Source organism: Convolutriloba macropyga, chromosome 15 (genome assembly GCF_964194025.1).
Source record: "Convolutriloba macropyga chromosome 15, txConMacr16.3, whole genome shotgun sequence".
NCBI classification, from domain to species: domain Eukaryota; kingdom Metazoa; phylum Xenacoelomorpha; order Acoela; family Convolutidae; genus Convolutriloba; species Convolutriloba macropyga.
In genome coordinates, this window is record NC_134482.1 from 42429817 (window position 1) to 42446973 (window position 17157).

Consider the following 17157-nt stretch of genomic DNA (forward strand, 5'->3'; position numbering starts at 1 on the left):
AGTTTCGTCCAAGTTGCCAATATTTTCAAAGGTTTTTTTCCGAAAAAAACTTCGTAAATGGTGCTTTAAAATTGCCAAAATTTGGATTTCCTACCGCTCCTTTTCTTTCCTTTTTATTAGCCGCGTCGCCAATTCCAGTCGGCTATTATTGCGCTCCTGTTTTTTTATCGTCTAACAGATTTTTGTTTCGTCTTACCCTGACTTCTTGGAATTGACTTTTTCAATGACTTCACTGACTTCTACTGCTTTGCAGTTAAAATTTGTGTTCGTGACGTCATTTCTGTTTTTAGGTCAATTGCGTGACTTACCTCACTCAAAACAATGACTTCTGAACTCACTTATGGAACTTTAAATTTTATGAACATTTACTAATTAAAGGTCAATAGTGTGCATCTAAGTAGTGGCAAACTTTTCTGCCCTAAATCCTGAGCAATAGAGTCTTGAGTTTTAATACCGAATGTTATTTTTGAAAAAGCTCCATTAGGGCTTTTTCCTTGTAGAACAAATGTGTCCCATAAAAATGACTATCCGATTATAACCCAAAAATTTAGTGGTCGGTTAAATATCTGGTGGTCGATCTGTCTATCTTATTTTTTTAGTTGTTTCATTTCAGGGTAGGCCACAAGCGTCTATCACGGCTATTTTCCGGCAATCTGCAGGCTATGTTTCAAATATTGCTTCATTTTGGGAGAAATTGCAGAGAATTGTTGATTCTTCCAAATGAGCATATTTTTGAAAAATAAACAATCAATTTTGATCTGATTGTATTGCATCTCAAAACAGCTTTGTTGGTGGGACTGATTGTTTTGCTTGTGCGAATCAAGTGACTTTACGAAGTCGTGTTCCATTTGTTCGATAGACTTGGACAACCCCGTCGCTCAAGATTGCACGTCCTGATTAGTTGCTCTCGAACGACTAATTGCAATTATTTTTTAACGTGTATGCCTTTTTAATGCAAATTTTTGCTTGACGGTTTTTGCCCTTTTTATTCGACTTTGACTTCTTTTGGTTCGTCTTTGAATTCTTGATTGACTTTTTCACGCTTGAGTTCTTTTTTGAGTTATCTAAGTTGCTCTCTTTCTAAAATAAAGTTTTTTTGATAATATAGAAGCTATTGTGAGGGGTCAGGGACTTTTTTCATACTTAAAACATTTCTAAGCTAAACCCCCTCTAATTAAATTGCCCCGCGTGCCGTTCGAGAGAATTTGAGCGGACGGTAGTCGGTTTATGTTATCATCTCCAAAGACGAACAGACAGTCGGAATGAGAAATTAATGTTGAGCATAACCATGCACCTGTTCAATCCGAAACACTTGATTTGCTTCTACAAACAGTTTCACTGCTTGACAAAACACCATACTTGTTCGAAAATTGTCATAGTTTAATAATGGGCTTTTTATTCAACAAAAATGGGATGTTTCTCTCTGATGCGTTCCACTGACGTTCAAGGATCTTTTAACACATTTAATTTTTTTGTTGAATTTCTGCCAGTTTTGTTTCTCGGCTCTGAATCTATGCAAATTTTGTGGCAAACTGTAAAAGAATGAAGCGATTTTACATTTTCTTTTTAAGCGCGTAAAATGTGCTCAAAATCTTTTCAAACTTGCGCAAATAATGCTTAAAGAGCGCAATTTATGGTATACGTAGCTTTTTGATACTATAAAGTGTGCTATTAACACCCGATAGAAATTTTAAACAGCGTCTGAACACTGCTTTGGAGTTGGTTATTTTCTCCACGATAACAACCGTGTGGTGAGTATATGGTAAGTGATTAATTGCTCTTGAACGAAGTTCATAGCAACTATTGTAAACGTGTGTGTATTTTTTATGAAAATTTTTCGCTTGACAATTTTGCGCTTTTCTTCTAGAACATTCATGTTATCTCAAGTGACTTTTTCACGCTTTCGTTTTTCGTTTTTGAGTGATCTCTATTGCTCCGAAGTAAAGCGTGTTGCTAATAAAATCGGTTGCAGATTAGCAGAGGTAAGTGATTTGTAGCGCAGTGGTTAGTGCGAATGGCTGTGGATCTGGAGGTCAGGGTTTCGAATCCCAAGGTTTTTTACACCCATAAAGAAAAATTGATCTAGGTAACAGCCTCTGAATTAAATTGCCTCGCCTGTCGTTCAAGAGCAATTCTTGCGACGTTTGTCGGTTTATGTTTCTGATGAAGATTCTGAGAAAATCTGTCATTAATCGAGAACAGCGTATCGGTTTGAGATGCAAGCCAGATTTTCGAACTGACTCGAGCAAAATCACGTAACCTTACTTGAAACACGAACTGGTATATTTGAAAGCTGTCTCTACCTAAAGGAAAATCTGGCATTTTAGAAGTTGTGTTTGTGGATTTCAGACTTAAAACTTCTTAACGTAGTTAAGCAACATTTAATGGCTTCCGTTTTTGCTATTTTATATCAATGGCAATTTTAGGGCACTTTGTCTGTATCGCAGCAACTTGTAGCACCTGCGAATTCTCACCAAATGACTGGTCTAGCCCCCGGGTCTGGAGGGGTTAATGCTGTTGCACCACCACCCAACATGAGCCAGTACAGAGTCAACCCTAGTCAATTCTACCCTGGAAACCCTCATCAATCTGCTCAATTCTCATCCCACCACTCCACCCCATCTCTAGTGGGTTCTAACCCAAATGGACCGCCTCCCCCCAACATGGTGAACCCTTTGGGGGGGCCTCCCATGCATAACGGAGGATTTCTGCCATTCGGAGCGACGCCTAGTGGCAACCCAAACGGAATCGGAATGAACAGCGCGCTCGGTTTATCTTCGACGAACGGACGTGAAGCGAATCAAGCTTTCAACTCGGCTCCCGGAGCTTTCACTCCCTTCCTTTCAGCTGGAGCAGGAATGGAGTGTGACAGTAGAGGAATGCTGATCGATGATAGAAGTCTGAATTTGAATCTGGCTTCACACCAATTTGCAGCACATAATGGTGGCACTGATACCGTAGGCAGTTTTGCTATCCTGATTTGCTTGACATAGACGAATCGGATCTTTTCCGTTTTTCAGCCCCGCACCCACCCCCCTCCCCCTCGAGACACGCAAACCAAGCCACCCGCCAGTTATAGAACACGTATCATTACATCGTAAATCACTGTGGTATGGCACGTGCGCAGGGTGGGGGGTTTGCAAATAATATGCACCACCTAAGCTCTGGGGGGGGGGGGGGGGGGGACAGAAGAAAAGATTGAAGAATCTCCAATATAGCCCCCAAGATTAGTGGTAATATAGCGTGTAGCCCCACAATTTCCGCAAATATAACATGATGTGGGCTTTATGTGAAATCTGATAGTCACACTGAGATCATAAAATCGAAAATGAGATACTAAAATTTACAGGTTGAAGATAAACAAAAAAATAGTTACAGTTATAATATCTCCATTAACTCCCTTTGCGTCTGAAGCAATTAAGATCTGAACTGGAAAGCTGATATCATGAAAAGAATACATAATCAAACCATTATTTGATCTGATTTCAACTCATTGATCTGGCGTTACAAACGGACAACCAATGAGTTGCAAGGTTCTGTTTGCTGACCAAGAGTTTGGTAATTATTAAAATTATGTTCTCCCTCAATTAACTAAAATAGCATTTTTTCCTTTTTTTCAGATGTTTCCGTGGAGTCAATCTGGCGTAGGAAGTGGAAATGACTATAACCCAATGTAAAGTGTAAGGAGATAACAGCACGTATATACTACACAATAGACGACTACAGGGCGAATATGGAAAGCCACTCTTGTAAACAAACCCTATCTTTCGATGGAGAAATTTGACAAAGAACTCTAAATACATGCAAACAAACAAACTCAAAAATTGCGAAGCAAGCCCATTTAAAACATACAACTGCAACTTGAGGTGAATATTTGTTAATGATTCACTAAATTATTTCTTGATTATGATGATTGTTCGTTTGACTTTAACAGCTTTTGGAGCCAAAAACCTATGACCCCCCAATTCAGTTGAGGAGGTCAATTATGGTTTTGGGACTCCTTCGAAATGACTTTTCTTCGTGTATGATGGAAATGTGATGACTATAATCTTAAAGTGTTGTTTCATTTATGGATCTGAAACGTATGCCATGCATCCAAACCTCCCGTCCTATCTTCGCTGTGTGCATTGTTTGATAATAAGCAAACATAGATTCTACATGTGATAAACGCGCAACATTTAACCTGGTTTCTGGTCTAGCCAATTATGCTATGATAACGGAATTACGTTAATAATCCAATTATTGTAATAAACATTTTCGTTTTGAGCTTATGTCTAGCAGGACTCATCTATACAAAACAATCAATTCAATGATTAATCTTTTAAGATCATAAAATAGTACATACAGGTCAAAGTAAAGATGTAAATTTTGAGACCTCAAGACAAAATTAAGAAGTTTGGCAAAAATGAGGACTTTGATAGTTCCTACTCAGAATTTCGTGCTTATCTTACAACAAACATTCTCTTTCTTGATTGTGTTTGTTCACATGCGTCAACTTTAAGTTTACTTTTTTGATGTGATCGGATTTCTTTCCAAATGTTTTTTTTTCAATTAATTCATAATTCGCTCTAGTTCTAGTTCTTTAGTCAATGAAATTTCGTCGAATTGTTTGTCAGGAATTGTCCTCCTATTTTTTAAAAGATCTTTTTTTTAATAGCCGCACAGCGATAGCTGAGGCTATTATTGGCCTTCTCTTGGTTTTTTTACGACTCGAAGAGGAGTATTGGTTTTCTCTCGGTTTTTTTTACAGGAAGTAGATCTGTTCACGCGGCATTTTGACCTAAAAGCGAAAGTGAGAAAAGCTGTCTTGGTGAACAGATTTTCGCTAAGCGAGAGAAGTTTTTTGATTATGCGCTGCGTTTAGTGAATGACTTTTTGACTTTGAAAAGTAGTTTTTGACTGAATTGCACATATAGATGACAGTTTTTAGCCGTTTTTTCGTCTAAGTGGCCCAATTTTTTTCCTTTTAATTTGGTTTCTTGTAGAAATAATTTTTATTCGATACTATATTGAAATGTCAACCTCGGAAATTGATACCACAGTGTTTTGCAGAGCCTGAAAATGCGTTTCAAGTTGAAAATTGACGCATAATTCTTGATTTTTTAGTTAATTTTTGGCTTTTCTAATAATTTCTTCATTTTTGGATCTTTTAACCGTCTTTTTGTCAAAAATCAGTTAATATGGCAACTTCTCTTTGATAATTCCTATACTCAACGCCTCTTTCTAACTCGATGTAATTTTGTTTCATAAAATTGTACATATGCTAATCCGATTTTGGTAGTTTTTTCGATTTTCGTCAGTTTTTCGTTTGTATTTTGGTTGTAATTGCTAGAAACAGTTTTTTTTGTGCAACATGAGGCACTTTAATTTCGTTTCAATAAAAATTCAATCATTTTTTGGCGTTAAGTTCTTGAAAATCAGTTAAAATTATTTTAATAAATGCAGTCTTAAGTTTTTGACCATTTTTTTGCAAAATGTTTCAATGTTTCTTATTTATGAATTGTGCTTTTCCTATTTTTTGTTCTCTTCAGGAGGATAGATCTTTGTATAAGATGACTAGTTATCTTTTCTATGTCTTGAATGCTAAACAATGAAATGTTTTCGTTTTTTTGATTTAGTAAGAAATCATGTTGTCTAGCTTATGTACAAGAAGGAACAGGTGTGTGTTGTTTTTTGTCTTAATCGCAGTGATTAGAAGTGTAATTTTAGGTGTTTTCTGATTCTTAAATTTGAGCTTTCTTTTTTGAAAAGATTAAACTTAGTTTCTAAGATTATTATCTGCCGTTTGCTTTCGCGATCTTTTTCAGATTAGAATCATGAAAAATTTGAGGGCTATTGATAACCTTGTCAGCTTTTTCAGACTATCAGGTTTTTGACCACCTTAATTATTTTTAGATTTTTTAACGTTACCAAACGTTTTCAATAATATATAATTTTGCTGCATTTTGTTTCTCTTGTTGGCAGTGGTTTAAGTTTCACCAATTTTTAGAGCAGACCTGGGGAGGGAGTGAGTTAATGGTTTAATACAAAAGGTAGTGGCTTCCGTTGCAATTACGGTTTTGTTAGTAAAGTTCTGACTCTTCGAGTCGCTTCCGGAATTCTTCCGTCTATGTTTTTTTATTTGGTCGTCATGATTTTTGTTACGAGCATATGACGTCACAGCCACTTTTTGTTCATTCGTTCATGCAATTTCAACTGAATTGCATGTGTGACGTCATTTTTCGCTCTTAGTGTAGCGAGTTTTTTTTATGCGCGTGATTAAGTTTTTGGTCACACTTGACTTACCTCACTCTCAAAAATAAATTCCTCACTTTGAAATTGACTTTTATTTACTTTAATTCAAAAAGAGATAAGGTCAAATGGGTGTGTGTCCTTCTAAATGAAGGTTATTATAGAGCAGCTAATAGAGGCAGCAAAAACTTATGCAGATTTTTAATCAAAATGGAACATATCAGCCTTCAATGAAAAGACGAGTTTTTTTGGTCTGTCTTTTTTAACGTTTTTTTAGACTGCAGATCTACGAAGCTATTGCGGCTATTTTCTGGCAATCTTCCAGCTATGTTCGTAAATTGTCTTTATTTTTGAACAAATTTTGGTCACGCCGATGTAGAAAATGGAGCAAAAAAAGCGATTGTTTTTGCGGCGTCTAAGATGTCTGAAAAAGGGTGTTTGAACAAAATTTACCTTTCTGGATATTGTCTATTCGGTAGTTTGACTTTGATTTAAGCTTTTTAAAAAAATTCTGGTCGTTTTTTTTTGCTGTATGGTGTACCCGAAACATTCATCTTCCGTGTTAGGTCTAGTTTCTTGTTTAGTCAAAATTCTTTGAAGTGTGGGTCTAGCCAAATATGCTATGATAACGGAATTACGTTAATAATCCAATTATTGTGCTAAACATTTTCGTTCTGAGCTTATGTCTACCAGGACTTAGGCAAACATACCAATTGATTCAATGATTAATCTTTTAAGATCATAAAATAGTACCTACATGTCAAAATAAAATTAAAACTTAAGTTTTAAGACCTCAAGACAAAAATTAAGAATTTTGGCAAAAATGAGGACTTTGATAGGCCCTACCTCGACTTTCGTGCTTATGTACAATCCTACTTATAAAAACTAAGTTTGTAGCAATTACATAAGTCCTGTCGGTCCTTTTCTTGCAAGTTTCTGTACGGACCACCAGTTTTTTCTCTTATGAAACTAAATAAAAAGAGGATTTCATTAAAATGGAGTGCGGTAAGGCAGTTCTAGAACCGCACTTGTGGCTGTTGAATTCAATGAAAATGATGTCTGTAGCAATTTTATTTGTCCTCATATTAACCGTCATCAAATTACCAGCGGCTATTATTAAGTTGCTCTTCTTTTTGTATTTCAAACTATTTTTTTCTATTGGAACGCTGGCTTTCTAAAAGTATTCACACATTTTCATTATCTATCAAGTCAAATTGAAGTGAGGTTTTTGGGTTGTGTCAAAGCCGAAACGAGCGAAAAGCAAATTGTTTTCCGGTGTTAACTTCTTTCACTCTATCGTGAGAAAAAAGGTGTTAACAAACATTCTCTTTCTTGATTGTGTTTGTTCACACGCGTCAATTTTAAATTTATTTTTTTGATATGATCGGATTTCTTTCTAGAAGTTTTTTTTTCAATCAATTCATAGGTCGTTCTATTTCTTTAGTCAATGAAATTTCCTCGAAATGTTTGTCAAGACTTGTCCTCCTGTTTTTTAAAAGATGTTTTCTCAAATTGTTTTCATTTTTGAAGAAAAATTTATTTGATGATTTTCATCACGCCGAAGCAGAATTGGAGCAAAAAATGCGAGTGTTTTGAAGTTTTTGAGTCTTTTGAATTCTTTGAAGTAAGGGTCTGGACTTGTCCGGCTACAATTTCGCTTTCTTTTGACCACGTTTCTACTTTTACATAAGTCAATATTTTCACGTTTAACTCTGGACCTACCTCACTCATTGTTTCTGATTGAATGGATTTTCTCTCACTGAGTGATTCACGTAATGTAGTGAAACGTAATGTAACGTAATGTTACGAGGTTAAAAAAATCAAAATTAGAACGGGATAAAGCCCGGTCATTGTGCACGAGGTTCTCAAAGTTCCTTAGAGCGATTGCTAGCTGGAACTAGTACTTCGCTTAATAGTCTTCACTTTAGAAGCCGAAGTAGGTATAATTTTAGAATCTAACTGAGGCTGCGGATCAAATTAGAACAGATGTTTAAAATTTGTCAATTTTTCTTCTTTTCTTTTTCTGTTTTAATCCCGATACGCATCGAACGGGTCAACGGCGGCTATTTGAGGGCGTTCTCTACCTTTTGTTCCATCTGATCAATTGATTTCTTCTCAAAAAAGGGGTAAACTGATAAAGCCCGGGGGTCACTAAATTTTCATGGAGCTCTACGGTTTACTAGTCTCGTTCCTAACCCACCCCTCATTCAATCCCACTTCACCAGTTCATCCTCTACACCACATTCCACCCGTAAAACCTGACGCCCGAGCCTTGCATCTGCACCGGGGCTCCACTCGACGTCAACCTGATTGTATTGCGGCACTGTCTTTTTGTTCACACTTCTGTTCAAACCTTTTCAATTTTTTTCAGGTCAATGCGAAGTCAAATTAGAGTGGTTGTTACAATCCCACCCTGAGTAGTAAATGGAAAAAAATCGATTACGTTTCAAGCGTGATTTTGTTCAAATTTTGAGCAAAGAATGAGGAATTGGTGTTCGAACACCCTTTAGGTTTTTGAAAGCAATTTTTTTCCATTCAAACAATATTTTTGATGTTTTGACCTGATTCTTTTCAACGAATTGTTCGAAAAAATTATACAGTGAATTATTTATGCATAGTAGTATTTTGTCATCAAAGGGCAGACAATGGTTTATATGACTTGGACACTTTTTCTTCAAAAAAACATCAGGAATTTAACGTTTTGCGCGTTTTTTCAGTAATTTTGTTGTACTCTTTCGTATCCTCATTACTGAGTGGTCTTTTTATCTCTCTAATGAGGCGTTAAAGAAGATATGAAACTGTTTCACTTGATATCTAGAGTTTTTAACTATTTTGTCACAATTTATGTTCAAAATTTTTTAGACTGGCCAGTTTTGTTGTTTTTTGTATTCTTACCACTTAGTCTCGTTAATGACAGTTTGCATCGTCTTCTAATGAGGGAGTAATTAAGGGGTTGGGTTGTTAGTTAGAGTTTTTCATGATTTCAAAAACTTGTTTTCAAAAACTTTTTTTCAAATTGTTGCTTTTTTGTGTATTTGTTGTTTTGTTGTTGTCATATTATTGAATATGATTAATCATTAGATCAATCAATGGTTGCTAATTTAGCTTAAGTAATGCAATTGATTTCTTTCAGTACATAGCTAATGCGTTCTATGACGTTGAAACAAGTTTTTAAAAAGATTTATGTATAGGTTTTTTCCCATTTTGTGCTGTTTATTTGATTTTATTATATAATACAATTAATGAGAAATATAATCATTAAATTGAGTCAATAGTAGTGGTTTTTAGGACTGTTTTTTAGGACAAAAAATGGAGGAGTTTTGCCTGTTTTGTTGCTTCTTGCTGTCTTTTCGCTCATTCTCAATAATAATTGTTCCCATTGGCCTTCTAATGACACGTAACTCACGTCACTTTAGCGACTTCATGTTTTAGTTGCCGCTTTTATTAATTTAGGTGATGTTTGTTTCCATAAGTTGTTTGGTTACTTCTCTAATCTTTCGTTCTTTTGGACATTTTCGTCGTCTCTTTAACATAACGGGATCACTAATGTTTGCTTTATGCCTTCTCAAAAATGGTATTTTTATGGTGTGTTGTATTTTGTACATATTCAGAGGACCCTTGGTGTCAAAGTTCATATAAATTATTCTTGTTTTTGATTGTCAACAAAGAAACTGGAATTGGAAGAAAATTATTGTTGTCAAGATTTTCGTTTCCTTCTTCACTTTTGAGCACATAGAATCATGTAACGTGTCGACTGTCATAGTTTCATGCTGCTGCAAAAATGTAGATTGTCAGGTCTTATATTACATTAAAGTTTTGGTCATTAATACTTTAAAACTTCAGGACTTGTCTGATTTTTTTATTACGTCGTCAAGACTTTAGTCATCACCATACGAAAACACAATTACTTCAAATCTGCTTTTTTTCATTCACGCATTTCAAATTGAATTGCATTATGTCATTTTTCATTTTTAGTGCGCAATTTTTCTGTTCATTATTGTAATTATGTTTTCATTTGTGTGATTCTCTTTTCAAAATGACTTTTCTTTACAGTGACACTCAAATTGAAAGTTATCTGAGAGCAGCCGATAGAATCAGAGACAAATTGTACAGATTCTTAATCAAACTATAACAACTCAGAAATGAGTTTAAAAAACAATCTTTTTCGGATGTAATTAAAAATGCATCTTTCGCCGTTTTCTTTTATTTCATTTGCTTAAAAACATTAATTAATAACCATTATTTCTCATTTAAAGAAAAATTTATCTAGTAAAGATGAAAAATCCCAGCTCTAAGTAATTTGTTGAAGATGAAAATAATAAAGGTGAAAAATCCCAGCTCTAAGTAATCGCAAAAAAGAGTTCTCTAATGCAAAAAGTGTTCAGTTATTACATTATTTTGACCAATATGCGCCTTAAAAATATCAATGTCTTGCTGTTTCTTCGAAAAACAGTTCAACTTTTCGACTAATCCAGGCATTTTCAAAGCATGCCATGTTCCCGGAAAAATTTTGGAAGAAAACCGTGGTTGGCAAGTCGAATAAATCACCATAGCGGACGCTCTTTTAACATGAATGAGCGCTTACCCACCCCCTCCCCATCAGCCTTCAATTAAGAAGAAAGCAGATCAATGTGGTCTGATTAATACCACAGAAAAATGTAGCGTCAAATGGTTTTTACAAACCGTGGTGAAAAATTTAGCTCCCTTGTGGCGCTCAATATAAAGTTTTATATGTTTTCATGTACAAAGTTTTCATGTACAAAAAAGACAGAACTAAAAACGTCCAGAAACTGGATCCACTTGTTGAAAAATTCAATGATAATTTTGCCGCCATAATGCTTCTCTTAAAAAAAATAATCAAATCTCTAGGTTGCCAACCGTTGATCTCAATAGTAGCATAAAACAAACTGTCCGAACATGTAATGCAATGTCTGGGTGGTGTAGTGCCACTGAAACCTTCGGCATCAAACGAAAAAAACAATAGGTGGATAGAACAGTAAAATACTTTTCAGGCTCACGATAAGTCTTGCCAGCTCTGGCTGAGTAATCGAATCCGAGAAAAGTGAGAAGCCTATCAACGAAGGAGAAATGATGCAGCATCAAACCTACGCAAGGCCACAAAACAATTTTTAAATTCCAAATTGGGCAGAAACCTTTTTATTAAATCATTTTTTATATTCTACAATGAGTTTTGTTCCAATGATTTTGCGCAAAAAACCAAAAAATAAATGCAGACAAATTGAATAATTTCTTTGCAAAAGTGGTAAACTACATTGGCAGCAGAATTTCAAAACGTCCATTCTTTTATCTGGTCGCACTATTAGTTATAATTCTTTATGTCAGCTATAACTTTTGAATAAGTAATGAATATGATTAAAATTTCTATTTTATTAAAACGTCAGCTGGCCATGACAACAAAACCTATAAATTTTGCAAAATTTCAAATCCAATTCTCGCAGGACCTCTCTCTCACATTTTATTTAATGCATTGACCAGGACACGTTCTAATTCTTGGAATTTGGCAAAATTAGTTTGCGAACAAAAAAAGTCATGACAATTTCTGTGCCAGAAAACTATGAACCAATAGGTTCACTCAGCACATTTAGTAGAAATTTTGAAAAACTAATATTCAAACAAATTGATATTTAAAGAAGAGGCATGACTTTCTCAAAACAAAAGAATTTGGAATTTGGTGCAATTTGAGTTGTATTGGCTCCATCATAGAATTGACAGAAGACATATGGACAGTTATGGAGAACAAAATTACTTGACCTTAATGCTTGTTTGATTTGAAAAAACTTTTGACACAGTAGATCATTCTATACTCCGCAAAAGACTTGAATTTTTAGATCTTCGTGGTACAGTAAATACGTTGAAATAACTCATTGAAAGCTATCAGAATGATAGAAAACAATATCTCTTCTAGGATAACCCGACAATAGTCCAAAAGTCGATAACTATTCGTGTACCACAAGGCGCATTTCTTGGGCACTTTTTCTTTTCTACATCAATGATCTGCCTAATTCCACAATAGATTGCAATATTTTTTTTGCCAATAAATTAATCTATTTTGCTTCAGAAATTAATCTGGAGAAATCTTAGAGAAATTTAATAGGTGTGTCCCAATGGCTATCCTTAAATAAGCTCACCCTGAATACAGACAAATCTGAAATCGTTGCCTTTGGTGCCACCAGTGATGGCCAAATGAACCAATTTAAAAAAAATGTGTCCATGAAAATATCTTGGCATCCATCTTGATAAAAGTTTCAAATTTAGATGCCACATGAGCCACATTTGAAAAATATTGACATGTTTTGCTGAAAGATTTGTAAGTTAATGAAAATTAATTTTTTCCCGCAAATTTATTCTCAATTTCCAAGAAACGTATTCAAAGATCATCTTCAACTTCGGCTTTCTAATCCATGGCTGTAATTATAGATCAAATCTACAAGATTTTTTTTATATTCAAAAACAATTTATGCGGTCGATGGTCTTAAAAAAGTTCAACTCTGAATCTGAAAATTTCCTTAAAGGCATGATCTTTTAGTATTCGAACTACACGCTACAGCAGTTTTATTTAAGTTTTTTGAAAGAATAGGATAGGTTAGCTATATTAATGTTACTCATCCAATTGCTCAAGTTTGGAGTAGAATAAGTACCAAAAGAGCATCTCAAGGACTCTTAGATCCAACACCAAAGTAGGCAAAAATTCAAGAATAACCTAATACAAATAAAATATTAAATGTTTTCAGTGCATTGGAATCTATAAGAATTCAGCCAGCATATTAAAAAAATAGCAGAACCAGCGTTCAAAATTTTTTTGCAAGAGCTTCAACGAAATATGTGTTTGATATCGCAGAAAATAATGATTTTTTTCCATTGATTTGCACATTTTAATTGCAATCGATTATCCTACTTCTTCGCTATAGAAAAAATTGTCAGATCAAGAACACGTGGACAAAACAGTTCCTGTATAGATAAATTTTTACTCCAGGAGTACTGTTTCAAAAGTATTTAGTGACTTATTTTGTCAGCATTGCCTTTAACTGGGTTCTAGTTTGGTTGATATCTGTTTTTATTGAAAGTAATTCTGTTTCATAGTTTTTTGACAAACCTACCAGTTTAGTTTTTCTTTTCCAGAAAAAGCTTCAGACAAGCAACGTTGCTGCCTAGCTTCTTCTCTGGATTCATTTTTAGGAAAAACTGAGAAAGTTTTGGTTTTAAATCAATTATTTGATTCTTGGCTCCCGTTAGTTAGTTTGAGTATGTTAAGTAGGGCTTTCAAAATGATGGATCAAATGAAGCGATATGAACAATTTCTGGATATCTAATGATTTTTCGCCTGCTCGATCTACTTTTATCTGTTATCAACCTGTTTCTGTTATTGACCTGTTTCTGTTATCCACTGTGTGCAAGAAAATATGTGGGAAAGCCCACTAAAAGTGAAAAAAAAATAAAAAGTAAAAACAAAAGTAAAATGTAGAACTGTTCCAAATGATTTCATTTGCCCAAAATTACTTTTGGGACTGCGAAATATTTCTAGATTGGCCAGAATAAGCTTACCTGAGCAATCGTGTAATCCGGATTGTATGTGTACTAAAAAACTGATGATATCAAAACCGTGCCAAAGTTATTCAATCCAGGCAGAGGGGTGGATCACCTTGGGCTATTTTCGTTGACTAGTCGATCAAAATACTTGGTATTGAGTTGATGGTCAACAAGAGAATGTCCTTTTGGTTAAGCAAAAATCGGGCTCGTATACCCAAAGCTACAGTGAGCAAATTGAGAGTGTGCGGTTGTGCGGGTGCATTTCGATTGCAATGATCCAAAACACTGGCACAAATGTTTGACAGTGTTCAGGTGCTTGTTTACTCAGTATTAACTGGCTAAAAAGTTTCATAATTTTGACGACATGAAGACAAAGAGATGCCCAGAAGCAAAGTGTTTTTCAACTAGCCGCTTTCTTTAACCACCAGAAGTGTAAAGTTAATGTCAAAAAATGGAATATGCTCTCAGCTATTTAAGGGAATTTCTAAAAGAAAAATGTTCTTTTTTGATTTGGCTCATATCTTGTTCCTTAGGTACGCAATTTTCCAGAGTTACTATAAACGAATGAATAATTAATCCCGCATATGAGCCAACGCATTTGTTCAAGGTCAAAGAAGTGTTTCAAGATTGGAACAAAAACTAGAAGCAAATTACCACGTGCACTAACAGAGTCACAAGAATTGTAATTTCTACCACGAAAAGTTTGTTTCCGTTCGAATTCAAAAAGGTATATATAAGCAAAAATGCATTGAGGCACAGCACACAAAAACGAATTAGTAAAAAAACTTAAATGAACTTGTATCCATTTCTGGTCCGCGAGCAAAATTCTAGTGTATAACTTAGAAACAAGGTGAGCAAACGCACGCGGGTTAAGAACAACTGTTTCTAACAAATTTATCATAAAATTTTACAACACATATGCAATACACGAAGCTATAGGAAAGCAAGCCAATATAACTAAAAAAAAATTAACAGGAAAATTCGAAAAGTTTTCGCAAACACTATCACAATTAGTAGCACACCCAAGAAGAAGTAGGCCAAAACGAAGATTGCACCATTAAAGTGCCATAGAAATAACAGCACTAACACTTCGCTCTTCATCATAGGTGACGATTTAAACGATGTTTATGTAGACACGAAATATAAATATAATAACACAACAATGCAAAGAACGAATAAAGGAATACAACTCCGATCCTTTTCATCACCAAAGACCAAACCACCACTTCCAGATCGTAAATACATGCATGAACCATTCTGGGCAGAATTATTGGCAAAAACTTCGGAAAAAGAAACATTAGAGACAACATTATTACCATTACCAATCTTAACCCACCCTCCATACCAGAGCGCTTGTGGAACACCAAGCCCAGCAGTTAAAAACAACGTACCTAGTTATTCACAAGAACCAGTACCAACTTATGAAACGACAGTTTACAGTTCCAGACCAAAAATTAAACAATTAATGCCATCCGTAAAACTAATAGGAGTATAAATTCCATCGCAAATAGATTTTAATCAAATAAAAATCTACAAAAAAAAAACTCAACCGAAGCCTCAGCCTAGATGTAATTAACAATAAGGACCAACCTCATATCAACGAAGTTACCTACTTCGATACACAGTCAATAGAGAACTATGAAGCATAAACAACCTTACCATTTAACCATACAAGCACACAACACTATCACGATAATGCATTTAGACAGTTGAATTTCTAATATATCAAATTGCATCATAGGAAATAACACACTATCGCAATAGCCAATCTATTTATCCATTCATTCACATCATCAAAAACCTATTCAGACATCAATCTCCATGCCTGTTCTCATATCCAACCTCACCATTTGCACTGTTCCTCACTCACCATTCTTCCACCTCTTTTATAAGTCTCTCGCATCATTCCTTCATTCATCATTCATCTTCTATGGCACAATCTCTTCTCACATCATCCTTTCATCATCTATTGATCATCCACTATTTATACTCCTTGGTATCCAACATAATTCATCCATCATTCATCCAACATCATTCACTCATCATCTATTCGTCATTCATTTTCCGCACTAACACCAATTTGGTCACCCAGGTATACAATTTACGTACCGATATTTATTAATATCACAACAACGCAGAATCGCCAACACATTATCACCACTAAGGTGATCGATTATGTATAATCACCATTTTATGAAGATATGTATACACAAAAACATATGTACTAAGACCTCATATTCAGTGTAAGTGTAAGCTACTAAAAACATAACACCTATACCTCTGCCAAGAGTGATATACCACGACAGTACCTATACCACGATAACCCATTTACCACGGCAGCATCCACCATTTCCACACCCACCCTCTTTCAGTGTGCTACCATGTGCTACCACCCACTTTGAGTGTCGAAGAAGACAAAAGAGTCGACAATAGAGCCCTTACCACGTAAAAACCTTGCGTCATTCCAATTAAACAGACCAGCTAATGCACCAAGCAACCAACTGATACACAAAGCTCCATTAACGATGCACCTCCCACCATTCTGACCACATCCCACCAAATACGCCACATTACATAGAGCACAGAACGCGCTCTTCACATAAAAACCATCAAACTCGATGGTTCGATACAAATTCCAGACATACTAGACAGGACAACCTACGCTTCCTCAAAGCCGCTTCCTCAAAACCTACGCTTCTTTCACCAATCGACCTACGAACAATCCCCAGAACCGGGGAATAATGAGAGAGCATGGTCCACCAAAATGGACCCCACAGAAATCTCGAACCAACAGGGACTCAGTTATAGCCCCTTATTATCATGCTACAACTGAGTAAAAAACCCCTATGAATCCGAAATACATAACTTCATAATAACATCCCTACACGAACTCAAGCATCGGGTTACGAATTTCTTCCACCGATTCCCACAGAAACTACGCAGGCGGTGAAGCGTAGTACCAAGAACATGGAGAGGGACAAGATTCATTAAGCTGCATACACCATGCTCACGCAGTTTTATAATTTGACTGAAAGGTTTTTATGCGACCACTATTTATCTAGAATACCAGTAAGCTGCAATTTCGACCACCTCGCGGCGAAGACGTCGCACCGCGGCATATGGCGCCTTCAAAACGAGATGTTTCAGATAGGTTTTTTTTCTGCAGAACAACAACTACCGTTTGCATGAAACGAAACTACTGCACAATCTTATAGATTACACATTTTCCGTAATTGGGTCCATTACGCCTCAGGAATGATCATTCACATAAAAGACCATTTCACAGAACCATATTTCCTCATTTATGGGTAGATTCAAATCGAATATTTCTTAATACGAACACTTAGAAACTTCGATTCTATTAAAAAATTATACATA

The 17157-nt window shown here is 35.4% G+C and overlaps 1 protein-coding gene across 2 annotated transcripts in view; it reads left to right on the forward strand.

The window, feature by feature from the left end:
* The window catches only part of LOC142354688 (uncharacterized), a 51019-nt gene extending 46753 nt beyond the window's left edge, over positions 1–4266 (forward strand). For both annotated transcript variants that reach the window (XM_075407048.1, XM_075407049.1), the window contains 2 exons: positions 2427–2957; positions 3621–4266. In XM_075407048.1, coding sequence (XP_075263163.1) covers positions 2427–2957; positions 3621–3677 — 588 coding nt within the window. In that variant the 3' untranslated portion in view covers positions 3678–4266. The remainder of the gene's footprint in view (positions 1–2426; positions 2958–3620) is intronic.
* The last annotated feature ends 12891 nt before the right edge of the window (positions 4267–17157 follow it).